Source organism: Notolabrus celidotus, chromosome 12, assembly GCF_009762535.1.
Source record: "Notolabrus celidotus isolate fNotCel1 chromosome 12, fNotCel1.pri, whole genome shotgun sequence".
Taxonomy (NCBI): Eukaryota; Metazoa; Chordata; class Actinopteri; order Labriformes; family Labridae; genus Notolabrus; species Notolabrus celidotus.
The window spans coordinates 12,536,890-12,555,892 of record NC_048283.1 but is presented as its reverse complement, the minus strand read 5'-3'; the positions used below and the strand labels follow the sequence as shown (position 1 = coordinate 12,555,892).

Sequence of the window (19,003 nt, the reverse complement as noted above, 5' to 3'; positions counted from 1 at the left end):
ATATAATTGCATTTTTTTGTTGAAACAACCCTTTAAACCTTCTCACTCTTTGCTACTGTTTCTAGTGCTCAACATGCTTTGTATGCTGTCTGACCAGCAGCTGTACCACAGGCTCAGTCTGGATGTAATCTCAATCTTTATCTCTCACTAATCCTTTCTTTATTCTCACAGTAAGATCACTCGTAGCCATCTCGAGGCTGAAACAGCGATTCTTTCCTTATCCTTGTCTTTTATGTTTTCCTCATTTCACATTTTTCTCCTCATCTGAAATAACCTCCTTTCTTTTTCGGCCTCTATTTCCTGCACCTCATTCATCCCCTAACGACTTGCTCTTATCCTGCTCTCTGTCGTTCTCCAGGCTCTCCTTTCAGAGATGAGATCACGCTGGCCATCCTCCAGCTGCAGGAGAATAACAGGCTGGAGATACTGAAGAGGAGGTGGTGGGAGGGAGGCCAATGTCCCAAAGAGGAGGACCACCGTGCCAAGGGTCAGTAGACCGCAGCTGTCTGCCTCCTCTCCCTCCTTCTCTCTAATGTCCTCAGTAATAGTCTCCTCACTCCCTGCTACAGTCCAGCTAATGGCTAATGCCTAACCTAATGTCCTTGTGAAGGGTGCTTAGCACAATCTACTCTCCCAAATGTCTTCTGTTTGTCTCAGGTGGTGTTTAATGGGAATTTTATTAGGGTGAGAGTGGCTGTTCACATGTGTGTGGGAAACATGTATGCGTGCATGTGTGCATTCATGCCTGAATAAATGACTATGACAATGAAAAGATCACAGTGTTTATGCTGCTGCTCTCAAAAGAAAACCTCTTATGAAAATGCTTTTGTAACTTTTGAAAAGGAAAAAGAAAAAGATTACACACCTTTCCTTTCAGCGTCATTGAGCTTTATCTGCATCATGTATCTCAAGCCTTTATGGGTCCTTTAATTCTGGCATTTACTCAGCCACTTTATCATGGGCCATTTAAATTTTTAAGCCAATTTAGAGAGCACTCCAGCAGGTTAGTGTTGCACTTGCATTAAGTCGAGATACTTGCAAGAGGCAAGTTGAAAAACAATTGTCAAAATTAGGGCTGCAGAGGCTAATAACTCTACATTTTAACTTCCTTGTTTGGGTCACATTCCAAAAATAATTAATCTGACATTTAATATCTTCCCCGAAATGATATAATATGCTGCTGGGCTGTCTGCTTAAAGCTTTTGTTCTCCCAGTCAAAGCTGACATTATGGTAGCAGGGAACTTTAGAGTCTAGTAAGCTTAGCTTAGCGTAAACATTTGAAACAGGAAAACAGACAAAATCCTGTTAATAGTGCCTGTAAAGTGGAATCCACTTGCCTTAGTCTTCTGTGTTTAATACTTAGTAAGACTGGCATATAAGTGTAAGATGAGATTTTATTTTGGTCTAAGTATTTGTATCATTGAGTCTTTAATGAAGTTTGAAAAACTTCTATTTCATATATTGCACTGCCTCTTTAAGGTTGCTCAGGGTGATATGGTTTGAGTTTAAGTAAATGTGTCACAGGTTCGATGTGCTGTTGTCCTCTGTTGATGAGGGGTCATTAAAGGCATCACGACGCACAGCAGGAGTTGTCCTGTGCTCTTTCTTCCCCACAGCCCTTAAGTATAATCAATTAAGTTTCAAGTTAACGCTGTTGCAGTTGAACAGATCTGAAGAGATTAAACAAGTTACAGCGTTACATAAGTATGACAGTTGATTATCAAAAATGATTTATGACTTGAAGTTTTAGCCAGTAACTTGGTGTCCTGAAAAGCTAAAGAGATGTACGTGGGAACGATGGCAACCTATGATGTTAAAAAATGAAGCCAATGCGGAAGTGCAAAAAAATAGCTGTTCTTAGAGTTGTCCTCTTGAGGCTGGCTGCAAAAGCCAATGCATCTCCATTAACACTCATGTTAAACTGCCAATTTGCACAGCAGAGATAAACATGTTTACAGTCTGGTTCTGATAACAGCTTTAGTTTTAAGAGCTCATGTCTTGATCTGCACACGCTGTTTGGGAACAGTGCATTTTTTTTTATAAGAATAAAAGTAATGTATACATTTTCAGCTGAGTTGACTGACCTGCAGGCATGAAGTAGCTTTACCTCTTTCTCTTTTGCTAGATTGAGTCAGCATTTCCAATATGGCCACCTCCATTGTTTGGCCTCAAAACACCTCTTCAGAAAACCTATGGATGACATCACTGAAACAGCATTCATGTTCTGTACAGTCTGTGCCTGGATTGTGTTACCCTCAGATATGTATATAGCCAGGCTAGCTGTTTTCTCCCATTTTTAATCTCCATGCTAAGCTAAACAAACAAGCTGCTGAGCAAAGCTTTGCATTTATGGGATAGAAACAAGAGCTTTATCGATCTTCTCAAATAAGTCCCGGCAAGACAGTCAACAGCTATAAATCCCAAAATGTTTAACTACTCCTTCAACTAAGCTGCTATAAAGCCACAAAGACTTTATGCAAATGTTATCACTGCATGTAATTTACTCCTTATAAGCCAAGTGGAGTAGAAGGAGAGGCATAAATGTGCCAGTGTTGTTATGTTTCTCCATTTGAGTACTTACATTTGTTTCCTGTGACCCCCTCCACCTGCAGGTCTTGGCATGGAAAATATTGGGGGCATTTTTGTGGTGCTGATCTGTGGCCTCATCATTGCGGTGTTTGTGGCCATAATGGAATTTGTGTGGTCGACACGCCGCTCGGCAGAGACCGATGAGGTATGCCCCCATACCTGCCCTCGCCGACCCCACAGACACACCCCAGTAGGTTCCCATGGCATCCCGCCAACCCTTTAAATTATGATGTTTTGTGTGTATGTGTTTATGAGAGAGAGAACATGGGACTTTTCAGCTTTTGCCTCCATTTGTTTGTATTTGTTTGTGTTGTGTGTGCTGTTACATTTGAGGTTCGATATGTTATGTGCATGTGAGATGAGAGGAATGTTCGAGTATGCAACACTGAACTGCTGTAGTGTCCAAAATGTTAACAACATAGAGATTTTACTCTGCATGCCCTGCCTGTTTTGAAGTCAGTGTGCCCTCTTGGTGTTAAACAGCAAGTGTTTGTGAGCTAAACTTTATTGTAAAGATAAGCAATATTGAGAAATGGCAATATTTGCTTGCATAAAGAGGTAGTGTGATTTTTTCCCTGGCATTAAATGTCATGATGTATCTTCTTTTACATGCCTCACATGTACGCTGGTATTCTTCGTTTCCATTCTTGGATTGCCTCTCATCCATCTCACTGTGTCTCCCTCTATCTCTCTCTCAAATACACTCCTCCATCAGTGTCTGTTCTCCGATAATGAGTACTGTTTCTGTTTATGTGAGCACATGAATTTTTGCTATGATTTAATGAGAATGTTTGTCTGTAGTTGACATGTTGATGCATTTTGTCCTTCGTGCGTGCAAATTACAGTAGTGGTGATGATGAGAATAGATTTGTGGGTGTGTGCACAGCTGCTGTATGCGTGAGTGTGCCTCAGTGTACGTGCACCTGAGTTTGAAGGCCTGCCTGTTTGTTCATAGTGCATAGTGCCATAATGAAGTGCCCATGAACTAAACAACATTTTGGTGTTCTGTGTGTTTTGGATTGTAATAACTCTCTCTGCTCCTTGGATATTCTCCCATCTCTATCCATCTCTACGTCCTGCCCCATCACCTCCTCTTTTCTCTTTTCAAACCATCCCTCCATCTGTTGATCTCTGTGCCCTCGCTTCTCCTGCAACTTTTTGTTTACCATGCCTTACTGTGTCTGTTCTTTCTGCCTTGTTCCTGCCTTGTTCTTTTTTTGTTTTGCTTTTCCTTTCAATTTATTTCTCCTCTGCTCTCCTCTTTATGTACTGCCTTACCACTGTCTTGTTCCGCTGCCTGCCTACTTTGTGTCCTTGGCGCCCCTCCTCCCTTTGTCTCCTTCCCTTCCGTCTCTCCTCCCTCCTTGGTTTACCCTTTTAGGTGTCTGTCTGTCGGGAAATGATCACAGAGTTTCGAAACGCCGTCTCCTGTAAGAAAAGCTCCCGTATGCGTCGACGTCGGCCCCTCAGCAGCTCTGCAGCCCTACGCCATCCCACACGCATCGCTCTGGGCGCCCCTCGGCCTCTGCGCCTGGTCCGGGAGATGCGCCTCAGCAATGGCAAGCTCTACAGTGGAGTAGGACCGCTGACAGGTGGAGCCGGAGGTGGAGGAGGAGGAGCAGGAGGGACAAGCCCTTCAGATCTTGGACCTGGGCCCCAGCGGATCCTGGATGATCCCCTGGGTGCCAACACCACCCCTCCTCCACCAGCCCCGACCCCTGTGATGCTGCCTGCCCGCAGCTGCACTCACGTAAGAATCTGCCAGGAGTGTCGGAGGATCCAGAGCCTGCGGTCAGGCACAACCACAACCAGAATACCACCCTCATCAGCACCCCTGCCTAGGCTACCCCCACCCCCACCCCAATCCTCGTCAAACACAGACAGTGAGGGCGGAGGGGGGCCCAGTCCGAGACGGCTACATCACAGCCCTCCACCTCACACCCCCAGACCAATCCAACCGCCACAAAACAACAACACGACAGACCTGCTGGGTGACCAGGAATGAGGCGCAGGGGGTTGCTGAGGGGTGATGAGGTGACTGAGGAACATTTGTGCTGCTGAGAGAAACACTGCTTAAAGAGGGAGAGATGGAGGGAATAAAAGTGAAACTCTGCGAGGTGATAGAGAATGAGACGACCTTTAAAAGGAGAATGAACAGGAAAAATGGTTAACCTTTCTCAAGATGAGCCTTAGGCCCACGGATACAGAACTGGCCAAACAGGCTGTGGGATGGTCATTAGTAAATCCTCTCCAGAACAATTCAGTTTGGACAAATCTGAGTTGACATCCTTGTGACCAGCTGAAGGTTTCAGTTTGGCACCTTTTTCCCTCCTTACTCCCCTCTTACCTCACCTTTAGATATTTGAGGGTGCTGGTTTTCTTCCACAGACGTGAACCTGGAAGATGACTCCTCCCTCTAGTAAAATGAAGCCTTGTTGGAGGACATACTGTATCCGTATGTGATTTAAAACTAAGCAACTAAAAGACTTCCAGAGAAATATTTCCTGTTTTTTTTTCTTTTGTTGTCTTTTTTCTTGTTTTGTTACCATTGTTCAAAGTGGGAATTTCAGAGTTAAATACAGACTATGTGTGCCAATATGGTGGATTATAACATACTAAGAAATGTAACTCCTGCATATTGTGTTTTGTGTCCCTCCCTGTGCCCCACAGCTGCTTCTTGGAGGGAATCAGAAAAGGTGGATGAACAACTTACAGGCAACATAATGCAAACCGTAGCAGAGGAAACTGTCAGTCTGCGTTTCTTTTACTTTGTGTGAGTGTGTGCGTGCGTGTGTGTGTGTGTGTTCAAAATGTGTGCTTCATGTAGGTCTGTCTGTTACTGCTCAAAGTGAGGAGAACCATGTACCCAGCAACAGCACCCGACTACAAATGTAAGATAATCAGACAGCTACAAAAAGAGGAAAGAGAGAGAGACAGAGACAGAGGAAGGGAGCAAGAGGCTTTGAAATGTGAAATTAATGTCCCTCGTTATCCTGGTAACGCTTGCCAAGCCTTTACTTCTTTTTCACCTCTGTTCGCACAGCCGAGGAGAGATAGAGACTGGGCGAGGCAGAGGCAGAGATAGAGAGGAACAGAAAGAGAGGAGATAGAAAGAAGCAGAGAGTGAAAAGGACACTACTGAATCTGAATGAGAAATCCCTGACTGAACTACTTCCATTATTAGATCTGTCCTGATCTGTTAATTCTGGGCATCTTTTAAGGGGCTTGTTAATGCGCCAGCAGGCTGTAGCCGCAGCTTCTTCGCCTCTCTCCGTTTAACACACAGACTTGGCCGTCCACAGTACAGACTCCTGCCAGAGTGATAGACTCAACACAGCCTTGTCAATACTGTCTCAAGCTTTTGATCGCCTAATTACTCCCCTCGGTGGCTGGGGACTCATTCATGAGGGGGGGGCTGAACATAGGGAAACATGCTGATAAATATTTTTAGAAGAAATACGTGTTTTCACTCTGACTGGGAAGCAAATCGGGTCTCTTTTAATTATGTTGTTAATGTTACAACCCTAACGTTGTGTGAAAATGCAACTAAAACAATCTAAACACTGAAGTGCATCAGCCATGGTGCTTCAAGGGAATACACTGGTGGATTTGCATGTTTTAGCTTTGTAACTTCAGACTGTGTTCACTTTGTGTTCTTGTTATTTTAAAGACTATCAAAGGTTTTTAAACAGACCTCAAAGTAGCCGCTCTGTCACAAGAAGATGTGCAAACCTGCTTTAGAAAGGCGGCTCATCATAAGAAATATTTAAGCATTAGTCCGGTGAACTGTTTTATTTTTCGTTTCACTAAATAATATTGTAGAAAAGACCAAACACAGATGAATGTGTGACTGATAAGTAGCCATGGCTTTGTGCTGCGTATTTACTTATGCTACCGACCTCCTCTGTTTTGCAAAAATGAGTGAAATCATTCGCACTGATTGAAGTATATTTTTTTATATTGAACACAAGGTCTGGCTTTTATTCAAACATTAGAAAACAACAGCAAGAGACACTTTATATTTTAGGTCAAGGACTACAAACAGTGCCATAAACAGGCAGGGGAAGGACAGAGACAACTAACACATTAGATTTCTTCATCCAGTACATATCATCAGCCATTTCCTGTAAGACTTTATTTTTACACCATCACCTCCCCACATTGCTCATTTGTGGGTAGATCAATCATCTTATTAATACAAATGGAATCCAGCGCTTAGTTCAGCTGTCCTTTAGGTTCCAAAAATAAACAGATTAGATCAGTTTAAGGTCCAAAACAATAAAGTGCAATCAGTGTATTTACACAAATAAAGGGCGTGTATCCGGTTGTACTTGTTCAACCTTTAGTAAAACCTCTGCAGCAATGCTTTATTTTCATGTATAACGAAACTTCTATTAAAGAGTTTCCCTGTCAGATTATGTAGTATCTGTGTCAAACAATCTAAACAGTGTATTTCCTGATACTTCCCTCAATAGCCCGTCAGCCCCTCACTGTATTTTATTTTTACTTGACATCATAATCAACTGCTGTATTAGCATTATCTGCACTGCAGGTCACTGACTCATCAGTGTCTCAGTGTTGATTGAATCAGTTACCTAATCACTTCCCAAAATAGAGTGACTCAGTACTCACAGGATGAGGAGTAGTTATTTAACACCCTTAGGGATAGTAAGTGTACTTCTTCTTTAACTTGAAGGGTGATTAAGAAAAACGCTGACATTTAAGATTGAAGATTAAATTATTCAACATTGTCAATGCAAGCTATCCTTTTCTCTGTTTCTCTGCTTATTTTTTTAACCGGAGTTTGAATGCATTTAATGTTTTTTGGATTATTCAATCGAATCTTGAAAGTCATCGTTTCCCACTTCCTGATCGCAACCACACTAACTTTTTTTTATTTAGCAAAGTCCTCACTTTGCAGCTGGTTTCGAGTGTTTGTTTCCTCATTAAACACCAAAATCCTTGTCACTGATAACCTCTTGAAATCACTGAGTGTCCTCCCAAATATTCTGAGGAATTAATGACACAGCAAGGACTTGATCTCTCACTGGCTTCCCATTTATTCATATTCTGCAGTAAAATGAAGTATATAGAGGAACATGCTGAACCACCAGTGTAGCCCTTCAGATCCACTTGAAAAATAGTCTTGTCAAAGCAACATTGCATAAATGTATGAAATTCATGGTTGTTTTTTTTTTGCTGTGAAACAGATTTGCTCATTTCATTGTGCAAATGATAATGTATTTATATTGTTTGCACACACTATGCTGTTTCTTTGAATGACTGACAGCAGAAGAAGGCCTAGCCTCAATGCAGCTCTTTCCATCTGTTTTCTTCTCCTTTTGTGTTCAACTTGCTGACAGAGCAACAGGAGTCACCGTCTTTCTAAGTGTTATCGCTGTGCAAACTCATGCTCCTAAACACATTTTAATTTCCTCATCCCTTGTCATCCAAAGGCTGTAGACCAACTGGTTGTTTAGTTGTTTTCAAGTTTGTCTTCAGTCTTTTTCAACGTCTTCTTTTGTTTGTTATATGTAAAGATATACAAAACTTTGTATGTGACAACACCACAGAGCCAAAAGGTGGTTATCGACAGCTTTAAACCATCAGCTGAAAGCATTTATTAGCTGCAAAGCATTTTTGTGTGAAGGCTAAGTGAAGCCAAAATATCGCCTGAGTGATTATGAAAGGGAAGGGAGGGTCACAAAACAAATCAGATGGGGTGTCTGAACAGTCACTCCGCAAAACAAAACCTTTTTTGTTTACTTTTATGTTCTTTTCTTTGGTAATTTTTCATATTTCTATACTAGTGCTAAATGGATTATTAAAACTGATGATGAATATTATGATTAAATTGTTGTTATTATTCCTATTGAAGAGCAAAAGGTTCTATCGTGTAACTGTGGGTGAAGGGTGGGGGACGGTAAGGTGCTGGGAGGAAGGTGCAATGATGTTCTTCAGAGAGACTGCCCTGTTGTTCAAACCTATAGACACAGATTTCTTTTGGAATAAAAAAATATTCAAACAGTCCTACAGTTACATGTTTTTTTGCTTTTTGACAGGAAGGCTTGTTGACTTTATTATTTTAATGTCTGAGTTCTACCATTTCCTAGTATACAATGATGCCAGAGGTGGAAGAAGTACCTAAAGGTCTCATAAAAAGTACTTTGAGCTGTTTACAATATGTCCTAGTTGTCTTTTAAAGGGATATCTCAGTTTTTTTTAAGTGGGGTCGTATGAGTTACATTACACTATTGGTCCTACAAGCCACAATGAGTGCCGGTGAGCTCTTCCCCTTTAATGAGAAAATTCCCAGAGAACCTTTCTAACTTTCTCCCCTCTCTTCTTCGGTACGTTGGGTCTGCTTCTGGAGTTCTTCCTGTCTAAACTCTGGTTCATAGAGGTTTCCTCTTGTGTCCACAGTAAACGGAATGTCATCGTCGCTGTCAGAATCACTCATTTTTGCAGTTTGTAGTTTTTGTTCCTAAAAGTGCAGGCAGATCCAAACAGCTGATCGGCGTGTATCCGTGGTCATGCAGTGGAAGAACACCGGTCTGCGAGATGTGTCCGAAAATAGTGCCAAAACAAAGGGGGTTTCTGACGGCAAACTGAATAGCTCCAATTTTTTCTACTGGTGCATGCATTTGCACCGTGACGAGTGCCTGGACCGTATTTTCTCAACTTTAGCGAAATTACGCGAAATAGGCGGTCCCGTCCACAGAGAAAATAGCCTAGCTTACCTGCCGGTCCTCTGGGAATATTCTCATTAAAGGGGAAGAGCTCACCAGCACTCATTGTGGCTTGCAGGAGCACCAGTGTAATGTAACTCACACGACCCCACTTCAAAAAAACTGAAATATCCCTTAAAGGAAGGTTTGAATTCAGTATCAAAAAACATCACTACGTCAACCTGTGATGGATCTGCAGCCTTTCAGTTTCTAACCTTATTATCCCTGCAGTGATATGAGTGGGTGGGGATACTATGATAATGAGGGGCTGCGCTAATTGGCTGCCTCTATGTTGTGTTAGGTGGGAGAGTGCAGGTTGGTGCAGATAGATGCAGAGGTGGAAACCACCAAATCAAACATGGCGAGCACGCCAGAAGAACCTATGCCACTACACTGCACTATGAGCCAGATATTGACCCCAAGCAGAAGGAGCCAACTGTTTAAGTGTTGGAGGTATGGTTACAACAGCATGTCTCTGAGTGGTATGTTAAAATTTGAGTGTTACTTCTGCTTTCTTGCCTTTTGTGTGTAACTTCATGTGGCCATGCCCTCATTGTTGAAGCACTCTGGGATAAAGCGATTGGCACAAACAAACAGATCAGCAACACCTGTAGCCGCCAGGTAGTGAAGAATACAAAACAAACCAGTTTTCTTCCATCCAAAGGGCAGATTGTCGACGTTAGTTTTATAACAACAGAGCAGTTGGCATGTCTGAATAATCTTTGACATCTTGACTCTTACACACCGAAGCAAAACCAAAATTGTGTAAGAGGAAGCTGAATGGCTTGAGCAGTTGGAGTGGTTTTTGCATACATGCCTATGCAAATCGTTACGACACCACAGGAGCCAATTCAAATCACCTTGGAGAAGCTGTGGCTGTTTTCGAAATGGCCTGCTACATACTACCTACTAATATAGTAGGCAGTAGGTATAGCTTACTGCATACCGCATTTGAATTTAGTATGTAGTATGACTGTTCTGTTCGATCTGTGTTGCAGTACGCTGGGCCAGACGTCACTGAATTTCCGGTTTCGGAATGCGGAAGTAAACAACGACCAAGCTGATAGAGAAACTGTTTCTTTAGCATCAATTTATGATTTAAACGTTAGGAAGTGGTTTATATGGAATTTAATAATTTTCACAGCTCATACAAACTGAGTTTCCCCCGTCAAAAAATAAGAGAAAAGAAAAGCGAAACAAGCACTGTGCATTGTGTGTAACAGTACGCAAGGCAGACTGGTCCGATGCACACTGTGAAATTTTCCCGAATCAGTAGACATCCAGGGAGTTTTGGCTTACTGCAGATTTTGCTCTTGTTCACATACTACTTACTACATACTGAATTTTGGCCAAATCAGTACGTACTGCTAGTATTGTAGGCGGTTTCAAATTGTTAGGGTTGCTCAGCTGGGGGATGACAACGGTATACATGTCCCGTTGAGGGAAAATATGTTTTTCAATAATGGGACCAAGAAAGTTCCTACAAATCAGAGTGCAGAGTGTTACAGTCTTCATGGTAAAAGCAGGAAGTAAGGTAGGCGTTATTTGGGCAGCAGGAGGACTCATAAACACTTTTCTATGTTATTGATAAATTACCTTCTAAAGCACTTCTTCGGAATCTTTATAGGCGTGAAGCAGGTGTTCTAGTGCAATTATGGAAAAAAGTAAAGGAGAATGTAAAGGAAAAGTACCAAAACAACAATGTGAAAATCATCCAAGTGTTATCAGAAAAATGATTCAAGAGGAATTACAAAAACTCTTTGGTACATATCAAAACCAAGAACTACAGACTTAATAAGGTCTCTAAAAATGTAGCTCTTTTTCCACCAACAAAAGCCACAAACACCAAGTTCCTTTTGAAAGCAGACAACTTAAAGCACTATAATCTCTGCATCAGCTTAGTGTATCTGCTTCATAGCATGACTTAACCACAAGCACGAGAACACTAAAATATCTCAAAGGTACTGAACTGATTGTAAACTGGATGCACATACCTCCTAAATAAAACAAATCAAACCACCCAACATAACATAAACTTGAGCCTCTAAGTTTAAAGATAGAAAATCTTCACACCTACTGGCAGAATGGATAGTGTCTGTAATAAAAAATGTTGATCACTTTAATGCAATAAAACATCAATGAAACAGCTCACCAAATCAAACATAAAAAAATAGTCAGTTTAAATATTTTTGCACCTCAAAAATAAGAATTATCTATTTTTGTTCCTTTGTCATTTTCCCTCTGATACACAGGATACTGTGTGCTGTCCCAACAACTTGAAAACTAAGTAAAAAAAAGACAAACTGCTTCTAACAAGGCAGATATCCAGTAAATGTTTGAGATTTTGTGGTGGCACATTTGTGGTAGACAATAAGGTAAGTAAATTAAAAGATCCTAAGATCCTAGAACTTTTTTCACTGTATTGTCAGCTTTTTTTTTTTTTTTTTTTATAAATCTCCCCACCTCCCCAAAACCTATTTTCTTACCTGGTAGTTAAATAAACCATTGAAGCAGAGGCAGTAAGTTAACATTGTGTACATTAACAGGGATCCAACGGTACAGGAACAATGGGTCCTGCTGGGTTTTAATCAAACTACAATACCCTGGCCTCCTTTTGTGTCATTTGCTTCATCACCCCCCTGCAACACAGCAGCCTCATGTGGTTGGATGATGGTTATGTTAAGATAAGCTCTCCAGTGATGGTGAATAAAAGTAAAGAAACTACACTTTGCAAGTTTTAGGATCATTACATAAGAAAATGATACTGTATTGGCACAGTACCATTCAAAGTGCTTAGTATTGAAGCCCAGCCTTTTTCACAGCGACTGAAAGACAGCTGATCATTGATGATTTTTGTGCAGCTCAGACATGTGTCTCCATCTTTTGAGTAAAAAAAAAAAAACCTGCTGGGAGTTTCCTCTCAGTCTGAGAAATATGATCTGGAAAGACTTTCATGATCTTCTAACACCATTTTTCTTATCTTTCTTTTCAACTTCCTGTCATGTCAGAACGCTGCAGCACAAAGAGAAAATGATAAAACCACGGATTACCCAGGTCTGTAAAAATGTAGGACTTCACTGTGCATTAATCACAACTAAAAGATCTATTCTGGAGGAAAATGTAAAGATGACTCTAAAAACAGCTCACAATGATGAGTTCATAAAAGCAACAGAACTGTAACATCTAAAATACATTGTTCAAATAAATGTTCTGAAATCAAAGCTCTAAGATAAAGACTTACTGAAACTGCACAACCCAGCAAGCTGCATGTGTTTGCATCTTTACACAACACCTGGTAATACATTCAGAAGACTCAAAGTTAGCAACCACAAGTTCACACTCACTGACTCGCACAGTGAACGCTGCTGTGAACCTCGAGATAATAGATAGTGACTGATAGCAGTTTCCAGTGATGATGTGAATCATAACAGAAACTCTGCAAACCATATTTTGTCACATTGTTACAGTTGACATGCTGAAAGTGTGACATCTGCTTACAAGAGTACCAACACCAAGCTAGTCCTGTATAAAGGACAAAAAGAGTGTACAGAGTGAGGTGAAACACTACCACAAACATACCCAGTGTAAGTGCATTGAAATACAAGAAAACACTACTGTATCAAAATATGTGTTCTGTATCTTTTATTTGAAGTTATTGCATTATAACATAAGTCTGAGGAATAAAGCAGGATCAGGAAAGAGGCAATTAAGTGACACAGTACAACCACACAACCACACCAACTCTCCCTCAGACTGATAAACCCTTTACCTCCACTGGACATGTTCAGCTCGTGCCTTTTTTGACACGTAACATGAGTGTGTCATGCAAAGTTTGTTCCCCTTTCAGTCTTGCAGCTTTGACGGTTATCAGATTGTAAAAGGGGAACAAAAACCTGGTTGAAATCTCTCATGGTAATAATGTTTTCACAGTTCCTGTCTGAATGGGACCTCTCGGCTACAGCACAGTGTGGCAAGCTCAAAATACTTTTTTCCCCTTGATGACATGTTGGAGGTTATGAATTGTTGTTTATTACTGACTTATCAGTAAGATGATAAATGCCCCCAGAGGATACACTGTAAGGCCATTCAATCATCTGAGCCCTCAGACTTTTACTGTAGAGCCTCCCACATGTCAGCGCTTTGTCAAGAATCTCAACAACTTGTCCATAAATTATCACGACTAAGATACAGAAATGAATGGTGCCCATCTTTTGCCATCATCCATTCCAAATAAAAAAATAATTCTCTACATTTCTTTTGTCAAAATACCTGCTGAACAAAAGAACTAAAGACATTCACATTGGCTTCAGTTGTTCAGGTATTTAGAACTAATTCTAAAAATATTTGCCTGCTAACATGATGAAGTCTGACGTTACAGAGCTTTTAGCTTGGCTGTAAAGACTATTTATCTTCCTATAAGATAAAGTGACTCATAAAAGAGGTCTTATTGCGTGAACGGAATTATGGTGATGTTATTTTGAGATATGCTTCTGCCTTACTCCTCAACCACAAGCTTCAGTCTGGTCACAAAATCATCATCTGACTTGTTCATGTGGTCTGCTAATGTTCATAGTCCCAACGCAAACACAACTTTGGGGGAAGTTTTTTAGCTTAGGATTTTTACCAAATGTTTCCTGTTATTCTGTGCTTAACACCTTATAATCATTGTGATTATTCTGCATGTACAGTACATATTTGTTCCCTTTTTTAAACAGTATGAAAATCTGGTAAATGTTACATTTCTCATACAGCAGTATAAGCAGCATTTATTTTTGCTCTTAATGCTGCAAGTACACAAAAAGTGATCTTCAACATCAACTGCAGCTCACATTTTATCTCAATCAGGCAATCGACGTGGCACTACAACCTGGGAGTATGTGACATCATCATCATGCACCGCCTCTGCATATTTGTCATTCGATGAAGGTTCAGCTACTCTGGATGGTTTGTACTTGACGTCAGCATAGACCACATCCTACAGGTGTGAGAGATAGATGGAGACGTTGTAGCTTAGTTGAATCTTTTAAGTTGCTTTGCTGTGAATATGTGCGTTTTATTTTCTTGTCACAGAAGGTGTACAGTCAAACTTAGAGACATACTTTCACACTGTGTCTGAGCTTACCTGCTCTCTGACAAGAACAGATGGCCGGAGCACATCCCTGACTGGACCTTCAGTATCTGAAGAGGAGACAGGCTTGAGTCAGGGAACTGAAACAAACTGTCTCTCAACAGCACCCAATATTTCTATCTTTATCATATTTTGACAGAATAAAGAGGAAATTGTGCTTTTGTCCTCACCGATGATGACGCTGTGTCTGACAAAAGAACCCAGTCTATGAAAAAGAGAAAAAGTGCTGTGCATCATTTTTTCAGACTTTAATTAATATGACTTTTATACTTAAGTAGCCTTTCTTCTTTCAGAGCTGAATATAAAGTTAAATTCAAACTGTTTAATGAATTACATATTTGTGAGACATGTCTGCAAAGACAGTGGGTAAAAATGCTGTCTTGATAAGAAATGTATGTTGAAAAATTAAGGAATGAGTACTTCAGTTAAATCATTTTGGTAAAGGGAGTAAAATCATGAAAGTAACGATGAACACCACAATGTACAAATTCTAAATAGAACTGACAAGTAATCATAAACACATGCAAGAAAAACACATGATGCAACATTTTGCAAAAACAGATCAGGGTGATCCATGGTCATTAAAAGATTTATTTTCTTTATACGTATTATACTACACACAGGGAAATGTTTAATAGAGTAGAAGATGGGCTTACTGATAAATACATGCTTTGAATTCTTGATCTGTGCTTAAGTGTTTATATTTATTCTTAAGCACAAGAGTCTTTGTGATGTTTTTTTCTTTACAACTTATACTCCTTAACACACACACGCGTGCACACACACACACACACACACACACACACACACACACACACACACACACACACACACACACACACACACACACACACACCTACCTTCTTATAAAGATGAGATAAGCTACAGCTGTCAGGATCACTAACAGCAGCACGACAGAGATCACTATGGCAGAGATCACCCCTGATGATAGCATCATCTTTTCTGGAAGAAGAAATGTGACGGTGATTAACGCTGAGTGTTATTAGTTGTAATCAACTTCAAGTTCTTTGTACAATTAATTAAGGAATTTGTAAAGCTGAGGGTCAAAAAAGAATGCCAAAGTGAGTTTGGTACCCACCTCGCACGACAAGTTTGGTGGTTCCTTTCAAATTACCACTAGGAAAGGTTGCAAGGATGCAGCTGTAGGACCCTGCATCCTCCATTTTCAGATCTCGAATGATCAAAGATTGTTCTGAAATATTCACTCTGTCTTTCAGAGATGTATTGTTTGCAAAAGTTTTTTCGCTACCGTGAGAAACAACAATGGTAATCGTTTCATCTCCTGGCTTCTCGAGCTTCCACTCAACCAGAGTAATGTTGTCTTTTGTCTTAGTGGTGAGGTGACATGGCAGGTTGACATCATGGCCAACATATCCAATTACTTCAGACAAGACTCTGATTTTTTCTGCCTCCTGACCTGTACAAAAGATGAGGTGGGGGGAAGGCAGGAGATATTAAGTTTGATGGCAAAATGGTTTCACTGTGTTTTACTTTAGAATATTTGATTTAGGTCAGAGTGCAAAGTGCTGTCAACAGAATGTAACAGGCAAACAATTGATTAGTAACACTTTACAATAACAGAACAGTTTTATTCGTGAAGTAATGCGTAATTCATGTTGAAGTAATGCATGACTCGTGATTAATTTCTGTATGAATTAATGATTAATTCCTGATGTTTACCATGAACTAATGATCCTGTCACTATGACCTCATGTAATGACACCTTGTTTAATACATCATTAGTTAAGGTTACTTCATACATCAGTTCATATATGACCAAAAAACAGGGTTTTTTATTAGGATAATTGCATATGAACAGCCTCTCAGGCTGAATTTTTAAACATCATATTTCTGATGACAAGCTGAATGGTGTGTGTGTGTCTATACACATATTTATATACAGTATATAAACAAACATGTGTATATATACTGTATATATATGTATATGTATATATACACACACACCATTCAGCTTGTCATCAAAAATATGATTTTTAAAAATTCAGCCTGAGAGGCTGTTCATATGCAATTATCCTAATAAAAAAACCTGTATTTCCAGCAAATTTGGTCATATAGACAACAGTGGAGAACAGTCTATGCACTTAGCTAGACTGTTCTCCACTTTTGTCCCCAGTGGCAGATCATGTCTTCCTGCTACAGTTGACTCGCACTGTCCTGCTCTACTCCGGGAATCTGTGTTCAGCTCTTGAGTGACCCAGCACTTGGTACTTTGGTCATTATTGTGGTGATGTTAATTGTTGATGATGATAATGGAAGGTCTCAAATGGTTTGGTTGCTTCATTGTAGATGTTCCTTATTTTATTATTATTAAAAAAAAAAAAAAAAACACCAAAAAAACAACAAAATCCTTATTTACTTTTGTGCATTGCCTTTACACTGCTTGGCAGTACCTGCACCCAAATGGACTTGAAGCACTTTGTTACTCTTACTGATCTTGTTTCCTCTGGTCTAGATCTTTGCTTGTGTTGTTCTTGTTCTCGTATGTACGTCGCTTTGGATAAAAGCGTCTGCTAAATGACATTGTAACATTGTAACATATATGAACTGATGTATGAAGTAGGCCTAACTGTTAACTACCATAACTTAACTAATGATGTATTAAACACGTTGTCATTACATGAAGTCATAGTGAGAGGATCATTAGTTGATAGTGAACAACAGGAATTAATAATGAATTCATACAGATATTCATCATGAGTCATGCATTACTTCAACATGAATTAAGTATTATTTCGCTAAGAAAACTGTTCCATTATTGTAAAGTGTTATCAATTGATTTTACATCAAACTCATGGATCTAGTCTAAAAGAGGCACTGTGTGCTGTTTGGACACTGTGCTCTAAAATGAGTCCTAAAAGAGAAAATACATTTCAACCCATAAATCAGCCACGTGTTCTGATAACCAAGCAAAATCTACAATGCTATCCACCTAATGAAATATATTTCAGAATTGTAAAAAGTTTTGTCTTACCTCGAAGTGATGAAATGTACAAAAACTGCAGCAGTATCAGATGTGACTTGTTAGGATATTTCATAGTGCAACAGGTTTGTAGTGGACAGAAACAACTTTTAAAAATTAATACATCTCATTAGGTAACACTGTTACTTTGGTCATTGTTTTTTCTGTACGCTGTATTATGAAATTACTGACGCACTTCTAGGAACACAGATCCGTGCTATGCATCAGTAGAAAAAAAAATGCAGTGTGGCAATGAGAGAGAAGTCTCAAAAATGAAAGTTAGCCTTCCTTAATCATTAAAAAAGAAGAAGAAACCATCATTTGCAAAGAGGAACATTGGGTGGGGACGATGTCAAAGATATAACGGCATCTAAACTGACCGAGCACTCACACGAAACGAGACCACAAACAAGTGAGACCAAAACCTGCATTAAGGCGTGCAGACACCTGTGTAAGTCAAATCAATGTATTCACAGGCTGATAAAAAGTCACTACAGAGACTGAGGAAACACAGAGGAAGCATTTCTTCATCCGTCAGTTATTTTACCCGAATAATAAATATTTTGAATACTCAAAAAGTGTATTTCTCTTTTGTTTGTAGATTCAAATTTAGCAAACAGAAGCATTTCCGACTTTTTGTTCTCTCCCTGCTGCCACACATTAAGCATCCACTAGTAGAGCATCGACCTCGTGTGGTCAAATGATGACACTGACTACAAAGAAACAGCACGTGCCTTCTCTCTTTTTTTAATACTTTATTGTGTCAATGTTATACATACATGATATACATTTCTTACAGGTTCGAACCTTTTTGACACAGCACTTTCTTCTTTCTTTTCTTTTTTGACATTGTGACCCTCCACCCATACAAATTTGGAAAGTAAATTATATAGAAATGAAAAAGAAATAAAAAGGGTTATATAAAGATAATCAATACACAAATTTGAAAATACATAAATGCATATATAAATAACACAAATAGAATAAAATAAATATACATATATACATATATACACACATACATAGACATACATACATACATACATACATACATACATACATACATAAATACATACATACATACATACATTCATAAATACATACATACATACATACATACATACATACATACATACATACATACATACATACATACATACATAAATACATATGCATATATATACATATATGTACATACACATACACATGCACACACATACATACATACATGTAAGGGACATAAGCTTCAACATTTTCTTTTTTACAGGCACATAACTTTATATTCATTGATATCCTGTGCTATAACTTGCTTTCTCTTGAGTAATTCGTAGATATATTCTTCTTCCTGAATAATTCAATGTTTGAAGATTGAACGCAGTTCAGCATCAGTGGCTTTGTATCACTTCTTGCTGTTAAAAAATACTTAAAGCTCCTGTGAGGAGTTTTTGAGTGGTCATGAAATGGACTGAAAAGAACAGTGATGCCTCATTATGACCTGGGAAAGCAAACAAGATAGTTAGAAAAGGTATTGATCATTTCTGTTTTGTTATTTAAAG

The 19,003-nt window shown here is 39.5% G+C and overlaps 2 protein-coding genes across 3 annotated transcripts in view; one reads left to right on the top strand and one right to left on the bottom strand.

Annotated features, from left to right (window-relative positions):
- grik5 (glutamate receptor, ionotropic, kainate 5) overlaps window positions 1-8,620 on the top strand; it is a 114,100-nt gene extending 105,480 nt beyond the window's left edge. The window contains exons 21-23 of the mRNA XM_034697142.1: window positions 359-487; window positions 2,614-2,780; window positions 3,972-8,620. Coding sequence (XP_034553033.1) covers window positions 359-487; window positions 2,614-2,780; window positions 3,972-4,595 — 920 coding nt within the window. The 3' untranslated portion in view covers window positions 4,596-8,620. The remainder of the gene's footprint in view (window positions 1-358; window positions 488-2,613; window positions 2,781-3,971) is intronic.
- A 4,317-nt stretch (window positions 8,621-12,937) lies between these two features.
- Window positions 12,938-18,109, bottom strand: LOC117822978. Of its 2 annotated transcripts, XM_034697972.1 has the most exons (6): window positions 17,460-18,109; window positions 15,546-15,884; window positions 15,307-15,409; window positions 14,617-14,651; window positions 14,441-14,496; window positions 12,938-14,293 (listed from the first exon to the last, which is right to left on the bottom strand). In XM_034697972.1, exons 1-6 carry the CDS (start codon window positions 17,521-17,523, stop codon window positions 14,156-14,158), a joined length of 735 nt encoding a protein of 244 aa, XP_034553863.1. In that variant the 5' UTR covers window positions 17,524-18,109; the 3' UTR covers window positions 12,938-14,155. The 2 variants fall into 2 exon arrangements, with proteins under 2 accessions (XP_034553863.1, XP_034553864.1); XM_034697973.1 differs by lacking the exon at window positions 15,546-15,884 and having other exon boundaries at window positions 17,460-18,058.
- Between the last annotated feature and the right edge of the window lie 894 nt (window positions 18,110-19,003).